The sequence below is a fragment of the Ictidomys tridecemlineatus genome, chromosome 9, assembly GCF_052094955.1.
Source record: "Ictidomys tridecemlineatus isolate mIctTri1 chromosome 9, mIctTri1.hap1, whole genome shotgun sequence".
NCBI classification, from domain to species: domain Eukaryota; kingdom Metazoa; phylum Chordata; class Mammalia; order Rodentia; family Sciuridae; genus Ictidomys; species Ictidomys tridecemlineatus.
In genome coordinates this window covers 127,040,363-127,065,987 of record NC_135485.1, presented here as the reverse complement: position 1 = coordinate 127,065,987, position 25,625 = coordinate 127,040,363, and the positions used below count along the sequence as shown (strand labels likewise).

The following is a 25,625-nucleotide window of genomic DNA, read 5'->3' as shown; positions in this document are numbered from 1 at the left end:
TAAGAGCTCTATTACTGGACTGTAACACTATCAGTATTATAGTTTGTTTTGTTTTGTTTACTGCTATCAATAGGTACCATCATAGGGAAGATGGGTCAGGGAGGCGGGGCAGATGGCTGCAGGGAATTCTCAATCATCTTTAGTAATAAAGCTAACAAAACTAAAGAGAGACAAAATTAAGGAATCAGATGAGATTGGGCGTATTCAGGGTGGTATGGCCATAGAAAAAATTCAGGAATCAAAATCAAATTTCACTTTAACTTAACATGACATTCTTTTCTCTAAGAAAAATTTCCAAAAAACAAGTCAGCATTCATCAGAATCCTGTTTGAAATATTTCTAATCAGTTAATTTTTAGATATTCTTGCAAACTTAGGAATTTCAAAGTGTAAGAAAGAACTATGTTCTACAAGTACTCTTTTCTTTGAGTTTCACATGTGGTAAAACTTTACAATGAAAATGTACAATCATAATACCTTCTCATCAGCTCTAGAACCAGTTAAAAGTACAAGTTGTTATTCTTACATTTAAACATTTTAAATGACTCTTCTCCAAAAATACTTTTTTTTAAAAAATGACAATTCGAGCTGGGTTTGTGACTCAGCAGTAGAGCCTAGCATGTTCAAGGCCCTGGGTTCAATCCTAAGCATCACATAAAAATAAATAAATAAATAAATAAAGTTATAAAAAACAATTGATAAAAAATATTTTTAAAAAATGACATTTAAGTTAACTCTGAGAGAAAATAAATATACAGATATAAAACATATGTTTGTGTGTGTACAATTTATTGAGTGCTAATCACTGTGGTAGACATTTCATACCCTTTATCTCTAATAATTCCTACAATAATACTGCTAAAACGTAGACAGTGCCTTCTCATATATATATATATATATATATATATATATATATATATATATATCTCACAACAAAAATGGAGAAATGACTAGCAAGGCCAGTCTACAGGGAGTCAGTAAGGAGCAGATTTGAGATATGAATCCAAATCTACCGATTAAAAACATCACACTAGCCACACACTATACAGATCCATAACTTAATGACCTTGTCAAATTAGATCCTTAGGAGACTAAAACGAAATGTACTGCCTTTCTACTTAAAAAGGGTAGAGCTTTTCTATATAATTCAACTGCTGTAAACTCACTAAAACTCATCAAATTGCTGTAAAAAAAAAAAATTTCCATGCAAAAATTATCTTTATTACAGAACTTCCTTAGTAAGTTCACTCATCCATGAACTCCCTGAAGTGACAGCTTTTATTTATATTAGTATGTGCATATTTATGACTGAGTCTCCACAGATGTTGTCAGATACATCAAAGGGTTAAAACTCCTGCACTAAAAGCATTTTCCAATACTTTCCATTAAAAACACAAACAACAGCAAAAACAGCATTTCTTTCACTTACTGATAACTAAAAAACCAGTGATACATATTTTTTAGTGATATGTAACAGAGTTGGTTTTAATCTCTCTTCTTTAACTACTTATATTAATTATATATATCTACTTTTGAAAAAAAAAAAAAAAACTTCTCAAAGATGTAACCAACTTCCCTTGACTGAAAACTTCATATCCAAAGTTTTATGAGTTTTGTTTTTTCCCTTTTTAGACATATCCAAAGTTTTATGAGTTTTGTTTTTTCCCTTTTTAGACATATCCAAAGTTTTATGAGTTTTGTTTTTTCCCTTTTTACTCAGAGCATTCAAGCAACATGTTTTTTTAAAAAACAAAACAAAAACTAGACAAGACCTACCTGGAAGGTCCTGCACAGGGTAAACAGCCTGTTCCCAACATGTTTCCTCACTAGGACTTGTGGATAAACTGTGTTCATCATCGAGCTGAAGCACAAACCAAACCACAACAGCATCTAATGTGCCTTCTTTAACAACAGGAATAGTAATTGAGTCAGGTTTTTTAGTTGCAAGACTTTTTAATTCCTTAGGGAAAAAAATGTAAAAGGAATGAGAGGATTTCATACACTGAACATCCCTGAAATAGCCTTCCCAGCACTCTGAAGCAACCAGTAATGTGGATATCTAAAACCACCTAAAGACTACTGGATCAGGAGTTTTGATCTGTTATATTAGAGTATCACTCAGCTACTCAAAGAATAGGCAGATAGACATCACCACTGCAAGAAATCTTGTGATATATTGGATGACAAAGCAAGTAGCAAAGTCACAAGGATTATTTTGTTTAAAAAGGGATGATGGTGGCCTAGGGTTGTGGCTCAGCCATAGAGCACTGGACTGACACATTCGAGGGCCTGGGTTCGATCCTCAGCACCACATAAAAATAAATAAATAAAGGTATTGTGTCCAACTACAACTAAAAAAAAAATAAATATTTTTTTTAAAAAAGGTGTATAAACAGAAAATTCTAGTCTGAAAGATGCACTCCAAACTCCTGACCTGAGGAAAAGGGGCCAAGATTTAAAAAGGGAAGAAAAATACTAGAGCTTTTTCATTTTCAATTCTGTATGGCTTGAAAGTGTTGTTAAACAGGCAGGTGATGCTTTCAAAATTAAAACCTTAGTAATATATATGGCAAAGAAAAATTAAAATAATAAAAGGATAGCTTTGAGGTAATCAGCAGCTACAATGGTGTTATTCTCTATTGGAATGTTGCTCAGATTATATACTTATATTTTCAGTCTTCCTGAGAATTATACTTAGGAAGAAGATTGCTCTGCCTCAGGAAGCAAAACCAAAATATTAAAATTAGTTGGAGAATACCTCAATAATAACCAAGCAACAGTTATTAGAGGATAAAGCTTCTATTAAATTTTTTAAATCTTAGGCTAAAATGACCTTCACAAAATCTTCAGTCCCCAGGTGGCTTCATCTAAAACATCTGTATACTTGAACATTTAACCTTAATTAAAGAGCTTCATGGAGCTGGAGTTGTAGCTCGGGGTAGAGCACTTGCCTGGCATGTGTGCGGCCCTGGGGTTTGATCCTCAGCACCGCATATAAATAAATAAATAAATAAAATAAAAGATCTATTTACAACTAAAAAAAAAAAAAGACCTCATAAAAGCGTTCTATGTGGCCTTTCTCAATTTCTACCACAAACACAAATACAAACTAGGGTGATCAATTTGCCCTGCTTTTCTTAAGACCACCCTAGTTTTAAAACTGAACATCCTCTGTCTCAGGAACTCCTCAGTCCTGGGCAATGGAATGGCTAGTCACCATAATGCAAATTTAATCTTGAAATCATTTCAAGGAATACTATTAATTTAAAAAGGCATCATGACACAGAGAGAAAAAAAAAAGGAAAACTTGGTCTAGAAGTCTTGCCCTTGTATTTCCATGCTGAATATTCTGGCAGAAACTGTTTAATGTGATAAATAGATTCCTCATCTGGAAATGGGGTTGTAGCTCAGTGGTGAAGTGCCTGCCTTGCACATGTGAGGCATTGGGTTCGATCTTCAGCACCAGAGAAAAATAAATAAAGGTATTGTGTCCATCTACAACTAAAAAAAAGTTTCCTCATCTGTATAGCACAAGGATAATTCTAATTCTTCTGAAACATGGTATTAGAGCTCTCTAAGACAAATGTGAAAGCATTTGGCACACTATACATCCCAATCAATCTTAGGAAATTTTTATTTGTGCTTGAAGTAAGTGAATAATTTCAGGAGGGAATTCTAATTACTGTCTTATCAATTCTTCATATATCAGAAGCCAAATCTTATGCAAACTCATAAAAATAAGATTGTCCTATCCATTAAACAATGCATAAAATTTAATGCTTAAAAATCATAATTGGGGCTGGGGATGTGGCTCAAACGGTAGCGCGCTCGCCTGGCATGCGTACGGCCCGGGTTCGATCCTCAGCACCACATACAAACGAAGATGTTGTGTCTGCCAATAACTAAAAAATAAATACTTTAAAAAAAAAATCATAATTGAAATTTTTTGTTTTTTACCTGAAGATTGTTAAAATCTACTTTCATAATTTCAAAACACTCTGTCAAAGCCAAATATCCTCCAGGAACTCGACTCATCTTTTCAGTTGTATAAGGTTCAACTGTTTCTTCATTATCTATATAAGAATAAGCTGGACTCTGAAATTTCACATTTTTTGGCAAATGGATACCAACAATATCCTTAAGGCCCACTCTGTTGAGAGACAAAATAAGGGAAGAAAGATTTTTTTTTTTACATCAAGTAATATCATCTAATATTGAGTCATAAAAAATACATATAAAAAATGAAATAAGATATCATGGGCATAGGTTTCTTAAATTATGTACATAATCACTAGCTATAAAAGACAACAAATGACAAATAAAGTAGAGAACTTCTGCTCAGAAAAGGACATCCTAATAAGTAAAAATGAAAATCTCTGAATGAAAATATTTGTAATACACATATTCAATCAAATTTTAGACACTTCACAGAAGAACACATCTAATCAGGTGGCATACACTTGCAATTCCACCCAAAGAAGCTGGAGGCTGAGACAGAAGGATGGCAAGATCAAAGCAAATTAGCAAGGCACTAAGCAACTTACTAGGACTGTCTCAAAATAAAAAATAAAAAGAGCAGGATATGTAGCTCAATGGCAAAGTCCCCTAGGGGGGGTGGGGTGGGGGGGGGTAGAAGAAAAAAAGAACAAATACAGTAAGTACATTAACAGTTGCTTGGCTTCAATAATCCCCAGGGTAATGAAGTAAAAACCATAATGTATAGTACACAACCCCTAGAAGGGGTAAAATAAAAGTCAAGTTTTGTTTGTTCATGTGTTGATGAGGATACTGTCCCATACTACTTGTAGGAATATAAATTAGTAAGTCCACTTTGGAAGATGGTTTTGCAGTACCCACTCAAGTGAAACATATCTATTAGAGAATCACCCTTAACGTGGTATTTGGCTTTTCCACTTCTGGGACTATAGCCAAAGAAATTCATACATTAAAAGAACATTCAGGAATGTTTGTAGCAATAATATTTTACCAAGAGTCCACTGATACAATTTAAATGTCCATAAATAGTGAAAAAGACAAATATATTATAATATATTCATACAATGGAATTTTATATTCAACAAACTGAGCCTAACAACATGGATATGTTAGACAAAAGAAACAAGGCATACATACACACACAATCACACTATATAGTTTAATCTAATGTGTAGTACTGGAGGTCAGGATAATGGCTATTTTTGAGGGAGCAGACAATGGCAAAGGAAAGGGATTCTTCCTGGAGACTTTCCAGGATGGTAGTAATGTTCTGGTCCCTGATCTGAATACTGGTTACACAGGTATATATCAATTTCACGAAAATTCACAATTGTATAGGTTATGCATTTAGTATAAAGATGTCTGTGTCAATAAAAATTTACATTGAAAACATTCCATGACCATATTGGCAACACCATTTTGTAAAAAAAAAACACTCCAACCTCATCTCACCTCACAAGCTTTTTTTTTTTTTTTTTGGTGGGAATGCTGGGGATTGAACCCAGGGGCTTGTACATTCAAGGCAAGCACTCTTCTAACTGAACTATATCCCCAGCCCCCAAAAGCATTTATTTTTTAGTCTATTTACCTTCATAAAGTTATAGAAGTTTAGTTCCCTTCTAGAAATTTTTTTATTATACTCTCAAAAAAATGAGTCATCAAATAAAATTAAGAATTTTAATAACTTAAGTCACAAGTTATAAAAACAAAAAAGATGTGACAAATAAGTTCCTTTTAGTTTATTACAAAATACATGAATATAGACTTACTGCTACAACTTCATGTAGAAAGAGAATGTCAACCTTCACAGTACTCCTATCCTTATTTCTTCACTGGTGTTTGATGCATATCTTTCCATACCTTCTTCTTTACATTTGAGTGTAATATGTACATATATTGCTCAAATATATATAAAGATACATTACACATATTTTGCTTTGCTCTTAACTTTTTAATTTCGTAAATTATTTTAAATCTATAGACAAGTTTCCCGGACAATATAAAGAACTCTCATACCCTTTAACCAGAATTTCTCATACCGTATTTTTTGATATTTTGCTTTATCACACTCTTTATTTTCTTCTAAATTATCTGAAAGCAGGTTGCATTCATCATGCCTATTCATCCCTCAACAGATACACTTTCAGTGTATATTTATTACAAGTAAAGATATTCTCTTAATCACCACAGTTACCAAATCAGTATTTTCCAGTCTATAATCCACATCAATATCTCTCAACTATCTCTTTAATCTCCTTTAATGTGGAGATTTAATGTTCCTTATCTTTGCTTTTTTCTCTCTCATGACAATGAAATTTTTTAAGAAGGTAGTACATTTTTTGGCTCCATCCTGACTTTGTCTATGGTTTCCTCATAATTAGGTGCATACTTCTGGGAGGCAATACTATCTATATAAAGGAGGTTTCCTCACCAAGAATCTTAGCTTGATCACTTGCTTAAAATGCTGTATGGTTTCTTCACTACACATTTACAATTTTCCTTCTGTAATAAGTATATTTGAAAGATACTTTAAAACCACTGAATACCCTGCTTCTCATTAAATTCCTTCCCTTGACTTAGAGTCAATTCTTGATTCTTGCCTCTATCATCTGTGCACAAGGATTGAGTAATAGTCATTCTGCATCATTTTTTTCTGTATTATTAGTCAGCATTCCACTGTAAGGAAAAGGTATCTTTTACCCCCATATATGTATTTATAATCTGCATATTATAAGCAGAGATTCATAAACTCTCATTCAATAGCTTCAATCTTAAATAACAGCTCTTACTTATTTTGATACTTAAACTGTCCCAGATTTGACCAGTGGTTAACCCTTCAAGCATGCTCCTGTGTTCTTTTAAAATTCCCAGGATGATGATGATGATGATGATGATGATGATACTTTTAGCATTTTCTTGCTTTTTGACACATGATGTTTTAGAATCATCTTGAATCTAACATGCCCTAATCCTAGAATCAGCCATTTCTCCAAGGAGATATAAGGTCCTGAATCTTGCTCCTAGGATTATGCCTTATCAGACTCATATATGGAATACCATAAACCTGTTCCCTTGCTGTTCATGTACCTTGGCTAAATCTTTTGGACACTTGTATAATATTATAATAGGTGACTGTTCTAATCTATTAAATATTTTCTTGTTGATAAACATTCAGATAGGTTTTTGTTTTGTTTTGTTTTTCAGTTATAGTAATACAGTGGATACCCCTGTACATTAATCATCATACACAAAAATGAGTGTTTGTCAGGAGAGATTCCAAAATACAGAAATGCAGTGCCAAGGACTTATAAACATCTCTAATTTATTGTTAGAAAATACCAAATTGAGCTACTAAAATGTTGCGCCCAAAGTGTGTAAATTTTCCCCACATCTTCAAAAAAGCAGTTAAAAATATTATCTCATCCAATTTCCATTCTGACAATTATATTCCTTGTTTTAAGTTAAAAAATTTTTATCTCAGTCTGTCACCTGTCTTTAAAAGTACTGTATATTTTACAGACTGATTTTTTTTATTTTTAATGTAGTCCAATCTGTCAATATTTTATGGCTTCTGGATACCACCCTGTTTTGCAAGATCTTACTGAATTAGAAGTAAGGATCTGTTTTCCCCAAATGAAGCGAACACCACATTTACTGATCAGTTTGCTCTTTCCCTACTGATTTGAAATACTATATCTGAAATCTACAAAGGCCTGTGCATCACAGGCCTTTGAAATTTTCTACTATCACTCATGCACTTTCCTCTGCATCAATACATTATTGATTTTATTCCTAGGTTTTTATAATCAAAAGGTGAGTTTCAGCTTTCTCTGTTATTTTTAACTATTTGTTTGCTCAAGTAAGCAACAGACTCAGCTGATTAGGTTCCCTGAGGTAATTTTATAATTATGATTTACAAACATTTCTACCAGGTAAAACAATTGCACTCAAATATATCTTTTTCAGCATCTTTCTTCACCATCCTCAACCCACACTGCTCAATTTCAAAAACACAAATTCTGGACCTGACTCACACAGAGCTACTCAATCAAAATGGACGGCATTTTCAACATTACAAAAAATAAATGAGCTCACACTTCATCGCAAAGCCCTAGAAAAGGAAGAGCAAAACAACAGTAAAGGTAGTAGAAGGCAAGAAATAATTAAAATCAGAGCAGAAGTCAACGAAATTGAAACAAAAGAAATTATTGAAAAAATTGACAAAACTAAAAGTTGGTTCTTCGAAAAAATAAATAAGATCGACAGACCCTTAGCCATGCTAACGAAGTGAAGAAGAGAGAGAACTCAAATTACTAACATACGGGATGACAAAGGCAATATCACAACAGATGCTACAGAAATACAGAAGACAATTAGAAATTATTTTGAAAACCTATATTCCAATAAAATAGAAGATAGTGAAGACATCGATAAATTTCTTAAATCATATGATTTGCCCAGGCTGAGTCAGGAGGATACACACAATTTGAACAGACCAATATCAATGGATGAAATAGAAGAAGCAATCAAAAGACTACCAACCAAGAAAAGCCCAGGACCAGATGGGTATACAGTAGAGTTTTACAAAACCTTTAAAGAAGAATTAATACCAATACTTTTCAAGTTATTTCAGGAAATAGAAAAAGAGGGAGCTCTTCCAAATTCATTCTATGAGTCCAACATCACCCTGATTCCGAAACCAGACAAAGACACCTCAAAGAAAGAAAACTACAGACCAATATCTCTAATGAACCTAGATGCAAAAATCCTCAATAAAATTCTGGCGAATCGGATACAAAAACACATCAAAAAAATTGTGCACCATGATCAAGTAGGATTCATCCCTGGGATGCAAGGATGGTTCAATATATGGAAATCAATAAATGTTATTCACCACATCAATAGACTCAAAGATAAGAACCATGTTATCATCTCAATAGACGCAGAAAAAGCATTCAACAAAGTACAGCATCCCTTTATGTTCAAAACATTAGAAAAACTAGGGATAACAGGAACTTACCTCAACATTGTAAAAGCTATCTATGCTAAGCCTCAGGCTAGCATCATTCTGAATGGAGAAAAACTGAAGGCATTCCCTCTAAAATCTGGAACAAGACAGGGATGCCCTCTCTCACCACTTCTATTCAATATAGTTCTCGAAACACTGGCCAGAGTAATTAGACGAAAGAAATTAAAGGCATAAAAATAGGAAAAGAAGAACTTAAATTATCACTTTTTGCGGACGACATGATTCTATACCTAGAAGACCCAAAAGGGTCTACAAAAAAACTACTAGAACTAATAAATGAATTCAGCAAAGTGGCAGGATATAAAATCAACACACATAAATCAAAGGCATTTCTGTATATCAGCGACAAAACTTCTGAAACGGAAATGAGGGAAAACACCCCATTCACAATATCCTCAAAAAAAATAAAATACTTGGGAATCAACCTAACAAAAGAGGTGAAAGATTTATACAATGAAAACTACAGAACCCTAAAGAGAGAAATAGAAGAAGATCTTAGAAGATGGAAAATATACCCTGTTCATGGATAGGAAGAACTAACATCATCAAAATGGCGATATTACCAAAAGTTCTCTCTAGGTTTAATGCAATGCCAATCAAAATCCCAACGGCATTTCTTGTAGAAATAGATAAAACAATCATGAAATTCATATGGAAAAATAAAAGATCCAGAATAGCAAAAGCGACTCTAAGCAGGAAGTGTGAATCAGGCAGTATAGCGATACCAGATTTCAAACTATATTACAGAGCAATAGTAACAAAAACAGCATGGTACTGGTACCAAAACAAGCGGGTGGACCAATGGTACAGAATAGAGGACACAGAGACTAATCCACAAAGTTACAACTATCTTATATTCGATAAAGGGGCTAAAAGCATGCAATGGAGGAAGGATAGCATCTTCAACAAATGGTGCTGGGAAAACTGGAAAACCATATACAACAAAATGAAACTGAATCCCCTCCTCTAGCCATGCACAAAAGTTAACTCAAAATGGATCAAGGAGCTTGATATCAAATCAGAGACTCTGCGTCTGATAGAAGAAAAAGTTGGCTCCGATCTACATATTGTGGGGTCAGGCTCCAAATTCCTTAATAGGACACCCATAGCACAAGAGTTAATAACAAGAAGCAACAAATGGGACTTACTTAAACTAAAAAGTTTTTTCTCAGCAAGAGAAACAATAAGAGAGGTAAATAGGGAGCCTACATCATGGGAACAAATTTTTACTCCTCACACTTCAGATAGAGCCCTAATATCCAGAGTATACAAAGAACTCAAAAAATTAGACAATAACATAACAAATAACCCAATCAACAAATGGGCCAAGGACCTGAACAGACACTTCTCAGAGGACATACAATCAATCAACAAGTACATGAAAAAATGCTCACCATCTCTAGCAGTCAGAGAAATGCAAATCAAAACCACCCTAAGATACCATTTCACTCCAGTAAGATTGGCAGCCATTCTGAAGTTAAACAACAACAAGTGCTGGCGAGGATGTGGGGAAAAGGGTACTCTTCTACATTGCTGGTGGGACTGCAAATTGGTGTGGCCAATTTGGAAAGCAGTATGGAGATTCCTGGGAAAGCTGGGAATGGAACCACCATTTGACCCAGCTATTGCCCTTCTCGGACTATCCCCTGAAGACCTTAAAAGAGTGTACTACAGGGATACTGCCACATGGATGTTCATAGCAGCACAATTCACAATAGCTAGACTGTGGAACCAACCCAGATGCCCTTCAATAGATGAATGGATAAAAAAAAATGTGGCATTTATACACAATGGAGTATTACTCTGCACTAAAAAATGACAAAATCATGGAATTTGCAGGGAAATGGATGGCATTAGAGCAGATTATGCTAAGTGAAGCTAGCCAATCCCTAAAAAACAAATGCCAAATGTCTTCTTTGATATAATGAGAGCAACTAAGAACAGAGCAGGGAGGAAGAACAGGAGGAAAAGATTAACATTAAACAGAGACATGGGGTGGGAGGGAAAGGGAGAGAAAAGGGAAACTGCATGGAAATGGAAGGAGACCCTCACTGTTATACAAAATTACATATAAGAGGTTGTGAGGGGAATGGGAAAAAAAAAAACAAGGAGAGAAATGAATTACAGTAGATGGGGTAGAGAGAGAAGATGGGAGGGGAGGGGAGGGGAGGGGGGATAGTAGAAGATAGGAAAGATAGCAGAATACAACAGTTACTAATATGGCATTATGTAAAAAATGCAGATATGTAACCGATGTGATTCTGCAATCTGCATTTGGGGTAAAAATGGGAGTTCATAACCTACTTGAATCTAATGTATGAAATATGATATGTCAAGAGCTTTGTAATGTTTGAACAACCAATAAAAAAAAGAAGTTTGAAAAAAAAATAAATAAAAAAGAATAAATGGGATGGATTCAAACTAAAAAGCTTCTTCTCAGCAAAAGAAACAATCAGTGAGGTGAACAGAGAGCCTACAGAATGGGAGCAAATTTTTTCCACTTGTACATCAGATAGAACACTAATCTCTAGGGTATATGAAGAACTCAAAAAGCTAAACACCAAAAAAATAAGTAACCCAATCAATAAATGGGCCAAGGAACCGATCAGGCACTTCTCAGAAGATGATACACAATCAATCAACAAATATATGAAAAAATGTTCAACATCTCTAGCTATTAGAGAAATGCACATCAAAACTACTCTAAAATTTCATCTCATTCCAGTCAGAATGGCAGTTATTAAGAATACAAACAGGGCTGGAGTTTGACTCAGAAGTAGAGCACTCCCCTACCATATGTGAAGCTCTGAGTTTGATCCTCAGCACCACATATAAGTAAAGATTTTTAAAAAAAAAATTCAAACAATAATAAATGTTGGCAAGAATGTGGGAGGGAAGGCACACTTATACATTGCTGGTAGGACTGCAAAACTGTGCACCCAATATGGAAAGCAGTATGAAGATTCTTGGAAAACTGGGAATGGAATCACCTTTGGACTCAGCTATCCCACTCCTTAGTCTAAAAAACAGCATGCAACAGGGACACAACCACATCAATGGCAACCTAGATGCCCTTCAGTAGATGAATGGATAAAGAAAATGTGGTACTTATACACAATTTAATATTAACTCAGCATTAAAAGAGAATAAAATCATAACTTTTGCAGGTAAATAGATGGAGTTGGAGAATATAATGCTAAGTGAAGTCAGCCAATCCCAAAAAACCAAATGCCAAATGTTTTCTCTGATTTCAGGAGGCTGATTCATAGTGGGGTTGGGAGGGGAAGCATGTGAAGATTAGAGGAACTCCAGATAGGGCAAAGGGGAGGAAGGGGAAGAAAGGGGGCAAGAGGTGTAAAAAGATGGTAGAATGATATAGACATCATTTCCCTAAGTACACGTATGAAGACATGAATGATGTGAATACATTTTGTATACAACCAAAGATATGAAAAAATGTGCTCTATATGTGTAATGTGAATTGTAATGCATTCTGCTGTCATATACAAATAAGGATTAAAAAAAACCTTCAGATCCCCACCCAAATAAATATGCACTAAGTAACATTTGAACTACAGTATTCTGCTTAAAATTATTATTTTTTAGTATTTAGTATTAAGTTACTTACCTATGATGTCTTCTTATCTCTGCACATTCTACTGCCATCCCATATATGACAGCACTTGCTGGTATAACTTTCCCATAGTTATTACAATTACCATTTTCACCTTTGGTCTGAAAATATAATAATAAAAATGACTATCACATGTATGCAATATACATGAATGAGAAGCAATGAAAATTAAAAAGAAAGGGTTCAAAATCCAACACCACAAAAAAAAAGTTTAAAATTTAAAATAAACACTTTAAGAAATTTTTCAAAAAAAATTTACTATGTATATATGTACATTTTCTTAATATAATTACAGAGAAGGGAGGGAGGGAAAGAACTGTAAGTCTAAATAACATAGGACTTTGGGGTACAACTTTAATTTAAAAATCAAAATTATCATTATCTGCTTGAAAAATAAATTGCTCTTCTTTTCAGCCTTTAGCTATTTTAAATCCAAATTATTTTCTGTAAATAGCAAAGTTTTATTCCATGTTAATATCCTTTCCTTCATAATAAATGTTATATATCTATGATTTGTGACCTACCACAGAGGATTTCAATACAAAATTTAAGAGTTAGTGCTGCCCAGTCAGCAGCCTGAGTTCAACAATCACCTTAAAACTCTACTAACCCAGTATCACTATACGCCCTTCTGGTGAGCTGCCAAAATTCCCAGCAGTGAGGGCAGAAGGACTGAAAGTACCTCCTTTTCACAACCATATTTAAGCATTCTATAGGAAGTTCCTCCACAAGGTAACACCAATTCCTATGAATTTCTTCCTGGAGTATTTTTTACCTTTATAATGCTCATCTGGGCACAAAAATATATATTGTGTTATGTTGCTATTCAAAGGTTTTGGCATGGATTTCTTTCCAATTACACATTATGTACCTTGACAGTAGGAAATAAACTTCATATTGCTTTGCAAATGCTCTAGGGGCTCAATAAATCTCTGCTGAAATAATGAATAATGAATTCTTAATGAAATTCAAATTTTTTTTCATGTTGCTTACCTTTGGCTGCAAAAGTAAATGCTCCCAAGCATGAATCAAACTCTCCACAATTCCTTCTCCAAATAAACCTGCATCGACAGTTTCGGTTACAACTAGGGACACTCTATAGAACGATTTTTTAAAGATACATGTAAGTAAAATAGCATGCTATTTATATAAAAATGTTCAAGCTGAGAGAAGAGAAAAATGAAGAGTATATTATAGAAGCAGTCCACATGTAAATCTTTCTAATATATTTTATTTTAGTATCTAGCCTAAATTGTTGAGTAACTTGACTCTAATGTTCTTCAGGTCCCTTTGTGCTCCACTGGCTCCTTCCCATTAGTATGAGGGCAAGAGGGCTGACAACACCTGGCACTGCTGCCTGCTCAAGCTGTTCTTTGCCTAAATCCTCAAGAGCTGTTTATGCCCACCGCCTTTCCTAGTCCCCTTCCCAATATCAAACAACTGGAGTGCTAACTCTAACACTGTATACAAATATTCTCTATTAACAATAACTCCTTTCTTATCAAAACAAATCATCTTTCTTAGTTATAATTTTTCTTGAGCTACAAATATTATTTAATGCCATTAAGAGCCTTTCCTTTCAAAAAGCCAACCTCTATCTTCTGTGATACTGCAGCCCAACTTTGCCTCTTGCAAGTTTGACTGTGCCTCTCATTACTCATCATTTCTTTTGTCTTCACAAAATGCTCTTCCATGATTTCTGTCCATTCTTGGAAAATTCTACTCAAAAGATACTTCTAAATAATTCTCTGAACTCCTTTAGCTCTTATCTCCAGTACCATGCATTTTTGTAGTCTGAAAATAAATGAACAGCTCTTATCTTCCTATCTGCAGGAATGCCTGTGGTACCCGCAACAGTGCTTAAACCCAATATTATACATATATACAGAAACATTCAGTATTTAGAGTTGCATACACGTAGAATATTTAAGGTATCTCAAAACATCTATACAACATCTCAAAATCTAGCAGTCTACTTAAGGTCAAAATGAATTAAGAAAAGAGTATAGAACTTCTTATTTCCTGATAAAAGGTCAGTACTCTTTTCTATACCTTTATCTGTTAAAAAAAAATACAAATTGAATTAAAGTTAAGTTTGACTCATATTATGGAATTAACTATATCCCCCCAAAATTCTTATGTTGAAGCTCTAACCCCTAATACACCTGTATTTGAAGACAGAACCTTTAGGAATTAATTAAGACTAAAAGAGATAAACAGGTGCCCTAATCCAATAGGTCTGGAGTCATTATCAAAGAAGGAACACTGGAGATCATTCTCTCATTCACATACAAATAGTCATGTGAAAACGTTGTTAGAAGGTAACTATTTGCAAGCCAGGAAGAGAATCTCACCTGAGAAAAGATCTGTGGTTTAAGCAACCCAGTCAGTGGTATTTTGTTATGCAGACTAAGATAATTCAGGACAGTGTCTTTTTTCCCTATAAAATGGATGCATACCTGTCTTAATAACCTAATAGACTTCTTTCATGAAAAACAAATATAAAACCATTGAAAAGTACACAAGTACTATGCAAACATCATTATATATGGAAGAAGACTGAAAAATAAATCAAAACTATCTTTAAAATAACAGTGTTAGACAAGATGATTCTTAAATATTTATCTTCTAATTCTAAAATTTCATCACCCTCATAATACAGTTCATACTAATATAACTAAAAAGCCAAAATTTATAGGATTATTTTCAAAGCATTTAAAGGGCACAGGCCAAACTACACTGACAACTGATACTTCCAAAGCTCTCACTATAAACAAAGATAGTAACAGAAAATGTGATAAGTCCATTGACTCTAATCTGTTCAGGTTTTAAGTACAATTTTCAAATAATTATTGATTATACAGGATCATTATCCATTTTTACAAATTAGAACACTGAAATTAACAAAAGTAAAGGTCGTTTATATATTTTATTCCTTCCACAAATTTTTCTCAAGACTTTATCATATAACCATGTCTTTACAAAGACAGAATTTTTGTCAGGTCTAGAAGCTAGAAAGGAGATAATTTTTTAAAAAAGCAGTGAATTATAGGGGCTGGAGTTGTGGCTCAGTGGTAGAGTGCTCGCCTAGCATGTGTAAGACCTGGGTTCGACACTCAGTACCACATAAAAATAAATAAATAAAATATAGGTATTGTGTCCAACTACAACTAAAATAAATAAATAAACATTTTTAAAAAGCAGTGTATAAATACTAAAATCAGTTTATAAAACAGTACCTTTCAGGAATGTGTTTTGGAATTTCTAAGTCAAGTGACTTCATGTGTAGAAGTTTTATTCCTGCTTCCATCTTGTTTGCAGCCACTACATCACAGGCAAGTTCATACATGGTTTTAGATAATTCACAGGCATACACAGACTGTGCTCCAGCCTTTTTAGCAAACATGCTATAAAAAAAAAAAAAAGTGTTCCATCATATACACACACACACAAAAATCCACTGTATTTTTTCAAATTTCAATGGAATTATAATGCTTTAAACGTAGGCTTTTTCTTTTCTTTTTTAACACAACTATTACTCATTCTGCACTTTAAAAATGAACATTCTTGCCTAGACATAAATCATGACATCTATTCTATTAACTGACATGAAAAGCACAAAACAGGCTTCATAAATTCCAATAGACTATTAATACAAAAAATACAATTTCAATAATAATCCCAGGGCTGGGGTTGTGGCTCAAGCAGTAGAGTGCTCGCCTAGCAACTGTGAGGCACTGGGTTCGATCCTCAGCACCACATAAAAATAAAATATATACAAAAAATAATAATAATAACCCCAAATTTCATAGTTTCTCCAGCATTTGATAAAGTAAAAGCTATAAAGAAAAATACAGTAATAATGATTGTATGAATAACCCTAGCAAGATTAAGAGAAGTGACTGCTATTTTAAAATTCCAATGTCAAATTTTCTATATCTGGCAAATATTTGATGTGCATTAATATATATGTATATATAATTTAAATAACTATAACAAACCTCAGAATTCCAGTTCCCGCTCCAATGTCCAAAACACTTTTGAACCCTGAGCATACCGCCTTTTGGATTGCTGCATTATAAATCATATTCCTTTTGGTGTCATTAAGCATGATAAAGTGCCAGCGTTCCACCAGCCAGTTTGCGACACGATAAAAATTCTCCTTTGCATCACTGAAATCTGGGTTTAGCTTCACTGCTTTATGAAAATATCCAGCTGCTTCATCTCTAAAGCCCATTCTAGAGTAAAACAGTGAAAAAGACAAAATACATTCAACTCTGTGCTAGCAATTACTGCCTTTGTTCATGCCACTCACCTGGCCTATACCAACACTCCAAATCCTGAAGATAGGAAACTAATTCCTCTGGCAAGCTTTCTGTGGAACTGCAATTCTCAAGACTTCTTTCTTTTCTAAATATCTACTGTCTTTATGTATCCCAGAACCTTAATTAGTACTTGAGTATGAATAAATATTGAACTAAGTTACAGAAGCAACTGTTACAGGCATCCTCCACTTAATCCATCTGCTGAAATACCAGTTTGTTCTAAAACCATTCCCTCTGTAAAACATACTAATGCCCAGGACTAGTGGGTCCTCTTTAGTGTGCCTGCAGACTTTTTCTCCCAGTACCTGAGTCAAATGGTCATTTAAGAGTCAGCTGTATTTGTACTGTTAAAGTCAATGTTTAATCTGCCAAAACTGTATAGACCTACAATAATTTTCTGTTATATTGAGTTTATTCTGCAACACTGTCTTGTAATGTTATGAACACTGTGTGTGTATAATCTAGAAATATAATGGAATTCAAGAATAATTCTCCTTATCTAAACTTTTAATATTTTTTAGTTGTAGATGAACACAATACCTTATTTTATTTATTTTTATGTAGTGCTGAGGATCGAACCCAGTGCCTCACACATGCTACGCAAGCACTTTACCACTGAGCCAAAACCCCAGCCCCTTATCTAAACTTAAGAACAAAAGAAAACTCTAAATTAAAATTTTGTAGGCTTTTACTAATTTGAGGAATTATTGAAAGATATTTTTAAATAAATTTCATTTAAATGGAAGGTTGCTAATTTGTAGAAAAGGTGCCTCATCAGATTAGTTGTTAATGTGAAAACAAAACAATTTGCCTTATTTTCCTAATTATATTTTTTCTGATTCTAATCATATTAGAAATTATCAAATATTTGTCTCTTAATATTTGTAGTCATTGATTCCACAGACCATGTTAATTAACACTGCTGTATCACTGGGACTAACAACATTTGATAAGACTATTTTTTATACAAAACTCTTAAATTGAATAAAAATTAATACAACCCAAAAAGGAAAGAAAAATACTAGAAAACAATTACTAGAATGTTAAAATGATATTTCTTTAGAAAATAAAGTATTAATAGTGTTTCCTAAATAAGAATTCTATTATTTTCCTAAATAAGAATTCTATTAATTTACACAAAGCAGTGAGCCCAGTTATTAAGGCAAATCCCAAAGAATAGATTTTTATTTCTTCCAGCTTTCCTAATAATAACGTTCCCATGGAGAGTACACAAGAATTCCAATGTGGAAAAAAAAAAAAAGTGTGTTCTATAGAAAGAAGTCATATTTCACTTATAAAAACACTTATGTACACTCACATTAATACATAATATAAAATCAATCTTCACTCATTTTTTCATCAACATTTTAAGCAACCTCAACAGAAAGGCATTCTATTCGGCAGCTAAAGTGGATATGACTTGAATGGATATTACTTGTTTTCAACAAGTAATTGTTAACAAAATATTCTACACATCAAAGCTGGGTGCAGTGACCCATGCTCGTAATCCCAGCAGTTTCTCAGAAAGCTGAGGCAGGAGGACCACAAGTTCAATGACAACCTGGCCAACTTAGCAGGATCTTGTCTCAAAATGAAATATAAAAGTTATTTATAAAACATATGTCTCTATACTGAAATAAAAATGTATGTGTAACAATGAGCTATTTGAACAATTAACTCTGAGAACTGCACAAATTATATATGTACCTTTCCCCAAAGCCCTGACCTTGTACTACTACTGTTCACTGAGTCAAATTAGAGGCTCACAGGCATTGAGACAAGTGTATCAAATTGATTACTGACAGTTAATAGAATCAAGATGTACTTAAGAGAAATTGTTGTCCCTTAAGAGCTCTGTAGTCCTTTATGAATGAAACCAAATTTTAGGTGAATATGACTTGAATGGAGGAAGAGACAATTAACAGAGAAATGCATAAAAATAACTAAAAGGAAAATGTAAAATGAGACTCATTAATTCATAAATTGTTACAAATTTATACAATAGCCATTTCCCAACTTGGCAGAACCATGATCTCACCATATTACTTTGAAATTTTCTAATTCAGAAGCAGAAGCGATGTTAACCTTTCATTGTATTTCCTATATTTTCTCAAACCTTTTTATTCATGTGTGCTGGAATGCAAAAAGAGTTAGCATGGCAAGTGGAACTGATAACCCTTTGAAAGGTCTGCTTACGAGTTGGCTTTTGGCTGGTTTCTGGGATTTTGGGACATTTTCCCTGCCCTAACTAATAAGAGCAGCTCACAGTTTGTACAAATAGTGTGATTCATGCTGAATATCTGCTTTTCTTCTGGGAGTCTAGAACTTTGGTATATGTTACACAGAAGGAAGATACCCAAATGTCCTAAACACCCACAAAAACACTGGATATAGAGTTTCTAATGAGCTTCCCTGATTGGCAACATTCCACTTGTGTTCATTGCAAGGTGAAGGAAGTATAACCAAGGTGACTTCACTGAGAGAGTACCTTGGGAGAGTTGCACTTGGTTTCCTTCAGACTGCCCCATGAACCTTTCCCCTTTGCTAATTTTGCTTTATGTCCTTTCACGATAACAAATCACAGCCATGACGACTATATACTGAGTCCTGTGAGCCATCCTAACAAATCAGCAAACTTGGGAATGGTCTGAAAGACTCCTAAGATAGCCAGTTATTGACTTATTACTAAATTCTCCCCTTTTGCCTGCGGTGCATAAAAATGTATCTCGCTCTTTAATATTTTTCCAACCATCATTTAAAAAATGCTGGGGACACTACAGGAGGAAAGGGTTTTGCTTCCAGGTCCTAGAGTCCTAGAAGCACAGGGCTTCTCCAGCATCAGGCTCCTGAGGGAGGCAACAGTACTCAGTGATTGGTTGCATTCCCCAATAATCCCCCTCCTGGGTGCTTTTGTAATAGAATGTCTCCAATTTGATACTTCTCCATGAGACTCTCTAGCACCCCAACCAGCAAAATTCTAGCAAGTTCCAGACCAAATGACAAGTTATCTGGCACCCTGTGAATCACAGCTATGCCCTCTCAGTCCATTAGGTGGACTCTTCCTTGAATACTCTATCCTAGCCATAGGTGCAGGGATGATTATATGGTATTAAAACTGATATTCCATTCTATATCTGCTATTCTCATATTCTTTTAAGTTCTCTTGTTATTAGCTAATCCCTCATTACTTCAATCCCCTATAATGGTTAATTCTTTACATTAAGCTTCCCCTATTCAAATTACTATATAATTGATCTCTGATTCAGACAGATACAGAATAATTCTTAACTAGAAATACAGAAATCATTACAAACCTGAAGAGATGTTCCCCCATACTATTGCAAATTACTTCATCATCAGGAAAGAGTTCCAAGGCCTGCTCATAGCAACCAAGTAAGTCTTGTGTTCGACTGAGTGCATCAAGCTCTTCAGCCCATTTCAAGAGCGTATACTGAAAAGTTTCCTTTAGAAACAAAGAAAAAAAGGTAGTCAATAGAGATGAAAGAATACAGAATACTGAAGATTCCAGAGACTGGAACTTACTATTAAACAATCATTTTAAGTTTCATTTAACTGTAGTAAGTACTGCTTACAAACACATACACAAATGAAGGAATTTTACCACCTACATGGCAATTATATACAGAACTAGACAATCTGGCCACTCTGTATATTCCTTCCATTCTTAGCTGCCATATCACTCTACTATTTCTCTTCTTCCTCCTTTTTTGTGGGCACTTGAGTTTGACTTTGTCCTTAGCCCTCTTGTCTTATCCATCCCCAATGCATTAATTATCACCTATGTGTTAATGGTGCTACACTTCCATCTCCAATTAAAACTCTCTGCTCTAGTCATCAGACTCATAAATATAGCTTCCTGCTAATCATCTCAACCAGACAGGCACTTAATTCCTATGCTTCTCAAATTTAGTTTAATTCAAATATTCCACAGCAATCAGTGTGCAAAGAACTGGGGCCAAACCACAATGAAAACAACATAAATCTTGTCCCTATGCTGAGGCCCTATAGAGAAATTCACAAATAATTTTGAAAAATTTCAAAATATTCTAAACTGGATCCACCACATTCTTCAGAGGATCTTCAGAGGATTTAAGGTTTGGGTACCAATCAGCATCAACACACAAAGTCGCCACCTTTTAATGTTATTTCAACTCCACATGTGATGTTTCATATTCAGCCAATCCTCACTCAGTATCTTTAAATCTGTCCCCTCTTCTAAAATACCACTGTTACAACCTAATTTGTTTCTTGTAATCACCTGTGAGACTACAGCAATCGCCTCCTCAACGTCACCCTAGCTCCATTCTCATCTCCCTCAAACCAATTTCCACATGGTAACACTGTGAAAAGATGCCGGATGTGGTGGCAGACACCTGTAACTCCAACAACTCAGCAGGAAGATCACAAATTCAAGGCCAGCCTCAGCAACTTAGGATGGCCCTGAGCAATTTAATAAGACCAATAAACAAATAAAAAGAGTTGGGGATAGTTTGGTGGTAAAGTACCCCTGGGTTCAATCCCCAACACACACAAAAAAGGGCAACTCTGCAAAGAGAGTACACTTCTGACATTCCATGATATTTTAAATCAAAAATTTCACATACTTTATACAGAAGAGCTGATATTTGAAGTTGAACATGAATGGAAATTACTACACAGACAATGATAAGAAAGCAGACTCAGTTGTGAGGGAAACACAGAAATTATATGAAATGATCAGAGGCTCTACAGATAAGTAGCCTGGTGCAGCCTGAGTGTGGGTATGGGAAACGGAGAGAGTGGCAGGAAATGAAATTTCTGAAAATGAAACTTTTGCTAAGAAATATGAACTTGAGGGGCTGGGGATGTGGCTCAAGCGGTAGCGCGCTCGCCTGACATGCGTGTGGCCCGGGTTCGATCCTCAGCACCACATACCAACAAAGATGTTGTGTCCGCCGAGAACTAAACAATAAAACATTAAAAATTCTCTCTCTCTCTCTCCCCTCTCTCTTTAAAAAAAAAAAAAAAAAAAAAAAAAGAAATATGAACTTGATAGCCAGGTATGTAATATCAGTACTTTGGGAAGCTGAGACAGGAAAACCACAAATTCAAAGCCAGCCTCAGCAACTTAGCAACACACTAAGCAACTTAGTGAGTCCCTGTTTCAAAATAAAAAATAAGGGGCTGGGGATGTGGCTCAAGCGGTAGCGCGCTCGCCTGGCATGCGTGCGGCCCGGGTTCGAGCCTCAGCACCACATACCAACAAAGATGTTGTGTCCGCCGAGAACTAAATAAAATAAATATTAAAAAATAAAATAAAATAAAAAGGGTTGGGTGGTTAAGTCCCCCTGGGCTCAATCCCTAGAAATATATATATATATATAAATTTTTTAAGAAATTTTATACAGGGCTGGGATTGTGGCTCAATTGCAGAGCACTTGCCTAGCATGTGTGAGGCACTGGGTTCGATCCTCAGCACCACATAAAAATAAAGGTTTCGTGTCCACCTACAACTAAAAAATAAATGTTTAAAAAAAAATTTATACACACACACACAAACACAAACTTCGTTCGGAAGGAAACAGAACCAGTTACTGAACCTCAATGAATGCCAGGTATTGCAATACAAATTTTATATATTCTTTTTTTTTTTTTTTGTACCAGAGATTGAATTCATGGGCACTCAACCACTGAGGCACACCTCCAGTTTTGTATTTTATTTAGAGGTCTCACTGTGTTGCGTAGCACCTTACTTTTGCTGAGGCTGGGGTGGCTAGCTTTTAATTTACGATCCTCCTGCCTCAGCCTCCTAAACTACTGGGATTATAGACATGTGCCACAGCACTGGTCCATATACACTTTAAAGACAGATATTGTCCCTGTTTACAGAAGAAACTAAAAAACAAAGAACTGAAGAAAGAGCACTTGGGTTGATTTATTACCCTAAAGACACCCACACAAAGGGGCAAACTATCATCTCCTTCTGAAAAACCCAGTTGCTCCTGAAATTTACACTAAGATAATTTGTGTCAACTATGAAAGTCTAGATGCTACTGACATCTAGTGGGCAGAGAACAAGGAACCTGCTAAAATATTCTACCCATGCAATGGATAGGCCCTCAAAGAAGTTTTTCCATTCAAAATATCAACAAGGTTGAGGATGAGAAACCCTAGGTTAAATTAAATTAAGCCAACTGAACACTGACTATGAAATTTAAGTTGAATCATTTTTCAAAATGTGGATTCTAAAACCATTTGGGAAAAAAAAACAGTATTTCAACAGAGTAACTGTTGCAAATAATAATTGAAACTAAAAGATGCATCATCAAACAATGATTACTCCAGGTTAATTGTAAACTTTATTCGACTACAGAGACCCACAAAAATGCAAAGGCTCCACGACAGGGGTATGAGGGAGCACATCACCTAAGGCCTCATTTGGGATCTGAGGGCTGTGGGAACTTCAAGTGAAATGAACGTTTTGAAAAGAGAAGTGACATCGTTTTTTACTTTTGTAACAAAAAGCTGGCCGTGTTGAGACTGACTACAGGAAAGAACCCAGTAGAGAGTCCACTGCAACAATCTGCAGGTGGATTCTTGAACCAGGGTATAAAGGACAAAACAGTAAAAGCCGATAGGATTCTGGACATAATTTTGAAGGTGGAGCCGACAGGATTTTCTGTTGGCAGATCATGAATGTGAATAAAATTAAGGCTGCACGGATGAACAATAAATACTAATAGCAACTACCAGGTACCCAGGACCCTTCACCTGCCTGCCGTTTTTTGTTTTTAACTTTTTTAGAAGAACGGAGAAGAGACCTCACCTTCACGTCCTCTTTCAGCTCCGGCGCCAGGCTGAGCACCAGGAGGTAGTGGGCATAAGCAGTGCCGAAGTCCTGGGCACTCAGACAATGCTCAGCGCTCTGCAAGGACCGCGACACCAACTCGTCCCGGCCGGCAGCCCCGGAGCCATTCCTGGCGCCCCGGCGAGGCCTAGACCTCGAGTTCGGCATGACAGAGTCACCGCTTGTACGACCGCAGAGAAGATGACTTTGCAAAGAGAATCAGAAAACTCCCTCGACGCCACACTTTCACGTGACTACAGCTGGACAACAACTACAGAAAAGTTACTCCGGCGCAGCAGGTGAACGCGCCCACCCCGGTCCAGGCGGAAGCTCCGCCCTCTAACGGCCGGGCCGGAAGTGCGTGCGACGCGCACCGGGCAACAGCAGCCGCAGACCGGCGGAGCGCGCAATGAGGACGTCAGCGCGCACGACGTGGGTACGTCATCGTCTGCCCTGCCCTCTAGGGGAAAAGCGCGGCGTGGCCTGTGCGCTTGTGCTTGCGTGAATATCTGCAGTTTTCCGCGCGCTAGGCTTTTTCTTCCCCCCACCCCGGCCGTAACCAAAGTTGTCTGTTGCCTCCTTTTTTTTTCTTGCCCCAAATCTCGCAGTTGCCAAGACTTGGAAGAACCCGGAGATAAAAGCGCCTTGCGTGTGGCAGAGAAAGTACCTTCACAGACATTGTTTTAAATCACTCTCACAAAACCCTGGGAGGCGGCCTTTTGGATTACCCTCGTCTTAGAGAAGGAAAGGGTGACGCAAACTAAGTGGCATAGGTATGGCTCAAATCCAAGTTTTCTGACCACCTGTTGTTATATTAATAGAGTTTACTTTGAGTGTGGCCGCTAAGGGATGAATTCTAAGCTTAAAGAGGGGAGGCATAGGATTTACAACTGAAATAAGTCATTTTTGTCCCCGCTTCCAAATATGTTCATGGTGAATATCTTAACAAGAAACGAAAAACAGAGCATTTTTGCATATCAAACTTTGGGGGTTCCTTCAATTCTCAAAGATCTATCCTTTGAATGCCTTGTATCCTGTCTTTTGATCTGCTTTTCTAACCCACTCTTCCTTCTGAGCGCCGGCCCATGTGAATCCTAATCAGTTCTTTAGAGTCAAGTTCAAGACACTGTGACCTACTCCCTATACACAAAGATCCTTCAAGGCAGAAACTAGTCCTAACTGCTCCTGTAAACTTCTCACCCAGCAAAGTATGACACAAAATAAGGACTTTGAAGTTTCTTAAATGTAATGGGAAGTACAAAAGCCGCCCCCCATGACCGTCCCCATGCCCGTTTTACATGTAAACGTTCCCAGCTACTCAAGTTATTTCTTTTCCATTCTTAATTACTACTTTCTGCACTAAACAATTTAGGACTTAACCCTTTAGTATTTCCCTAACAAGACTGAAACATGTAGGGCTAAGGCCTATTTATACCAAGTAGGATTCAATAGAACATGAAAAGGCAACTAGACATAATTTTTTAAAGGATATTCTCATCCAAGCTTGGTCCTTTCAAGTTCATCCAGTAATACAAATTCTTTAAGACTTATTATGTGCAGAAAGGCCTAATAAAGCTACTTTTCTTTCTTTAGTCATAAGATTGTTAGGACCACCAAATGAGATAAATATATAAAAGTAGCTTAGGGGTGCTGGGGATATGGTGCTTTTGCCTAGCAAGCATGAGGCCCTGGGTTCAATCCCCAGCACTTCCAAAAAAAAAAAAAAAAAGTTTACATATATATAGAAAGAGAGAGATAGATGATACAAAGGTACAATTAATGTTTTTCATGTTAA

The 25,625-nt window shown here is 35.7% G+C and overlaps 1 protein-coding gene across 3 annotated transcripts in view; it reads right to left on the bottom strand.

Annotated features, from left to right (window-relative positions):
* Nucleotides 1-24,230, bottom strand: part of Prmt9 (protein arginine methyltransferase 9) — a 48,986-nt gene extending 24,756 nt beyond the window's left edge. The window contains exons 1-8 of one of the 3 annotated variants that reach the window (XR_005737334.2): nucleotides 23,810-24,229; nucleotides 20,298-20,446; nucleotides 16,660-16,896; nucleotides 15,898-16,065; nucleotides 13,652-13,754; nucleotides 12,653-12,759; nucleotides 3,957-4,149; nucleotides 1,776-1,959 (exon numbers count right to left, since the gene is read on the bottom strand). Coding sequence is in view for 2 of the 3 variants with exons in the window: in XM_040293222.2 (XP_040149156.1) it covers nucleotides 1,776-1,959; nucleotides 3,957-4,149; nucleotides 12,653-12,759; nucleotides 13,652-13,754; nucleotides 15,898-16,065; nucleotides 16,660-16,896; nucleotides 20,298-20,446; nucleotides 23,810-23,998 (1,330 nt within the window). In the remaining variant the exon portion in view is untranslated. Of the gene's footprint in view, nucleotides 1-1,775; nucleotides 1,960-3,956; nucleotides 4,150-12,652; nucleotides 12,760-13,651; nucleotides 13,755-15,897; nucleotides 16,066-16,659; nucleotides 16,897-20,297; nucleotides 20,447-23,809 lie in introns of all 3 variants that reach the window. The other 2 variants (XM_040293222.2, XM_005327536.5) reach the window with 2 other exon arrangements.
* Between the last annotated feature and the right edge of the window lie 1,395 nt (nucleotides 24,231-25,625).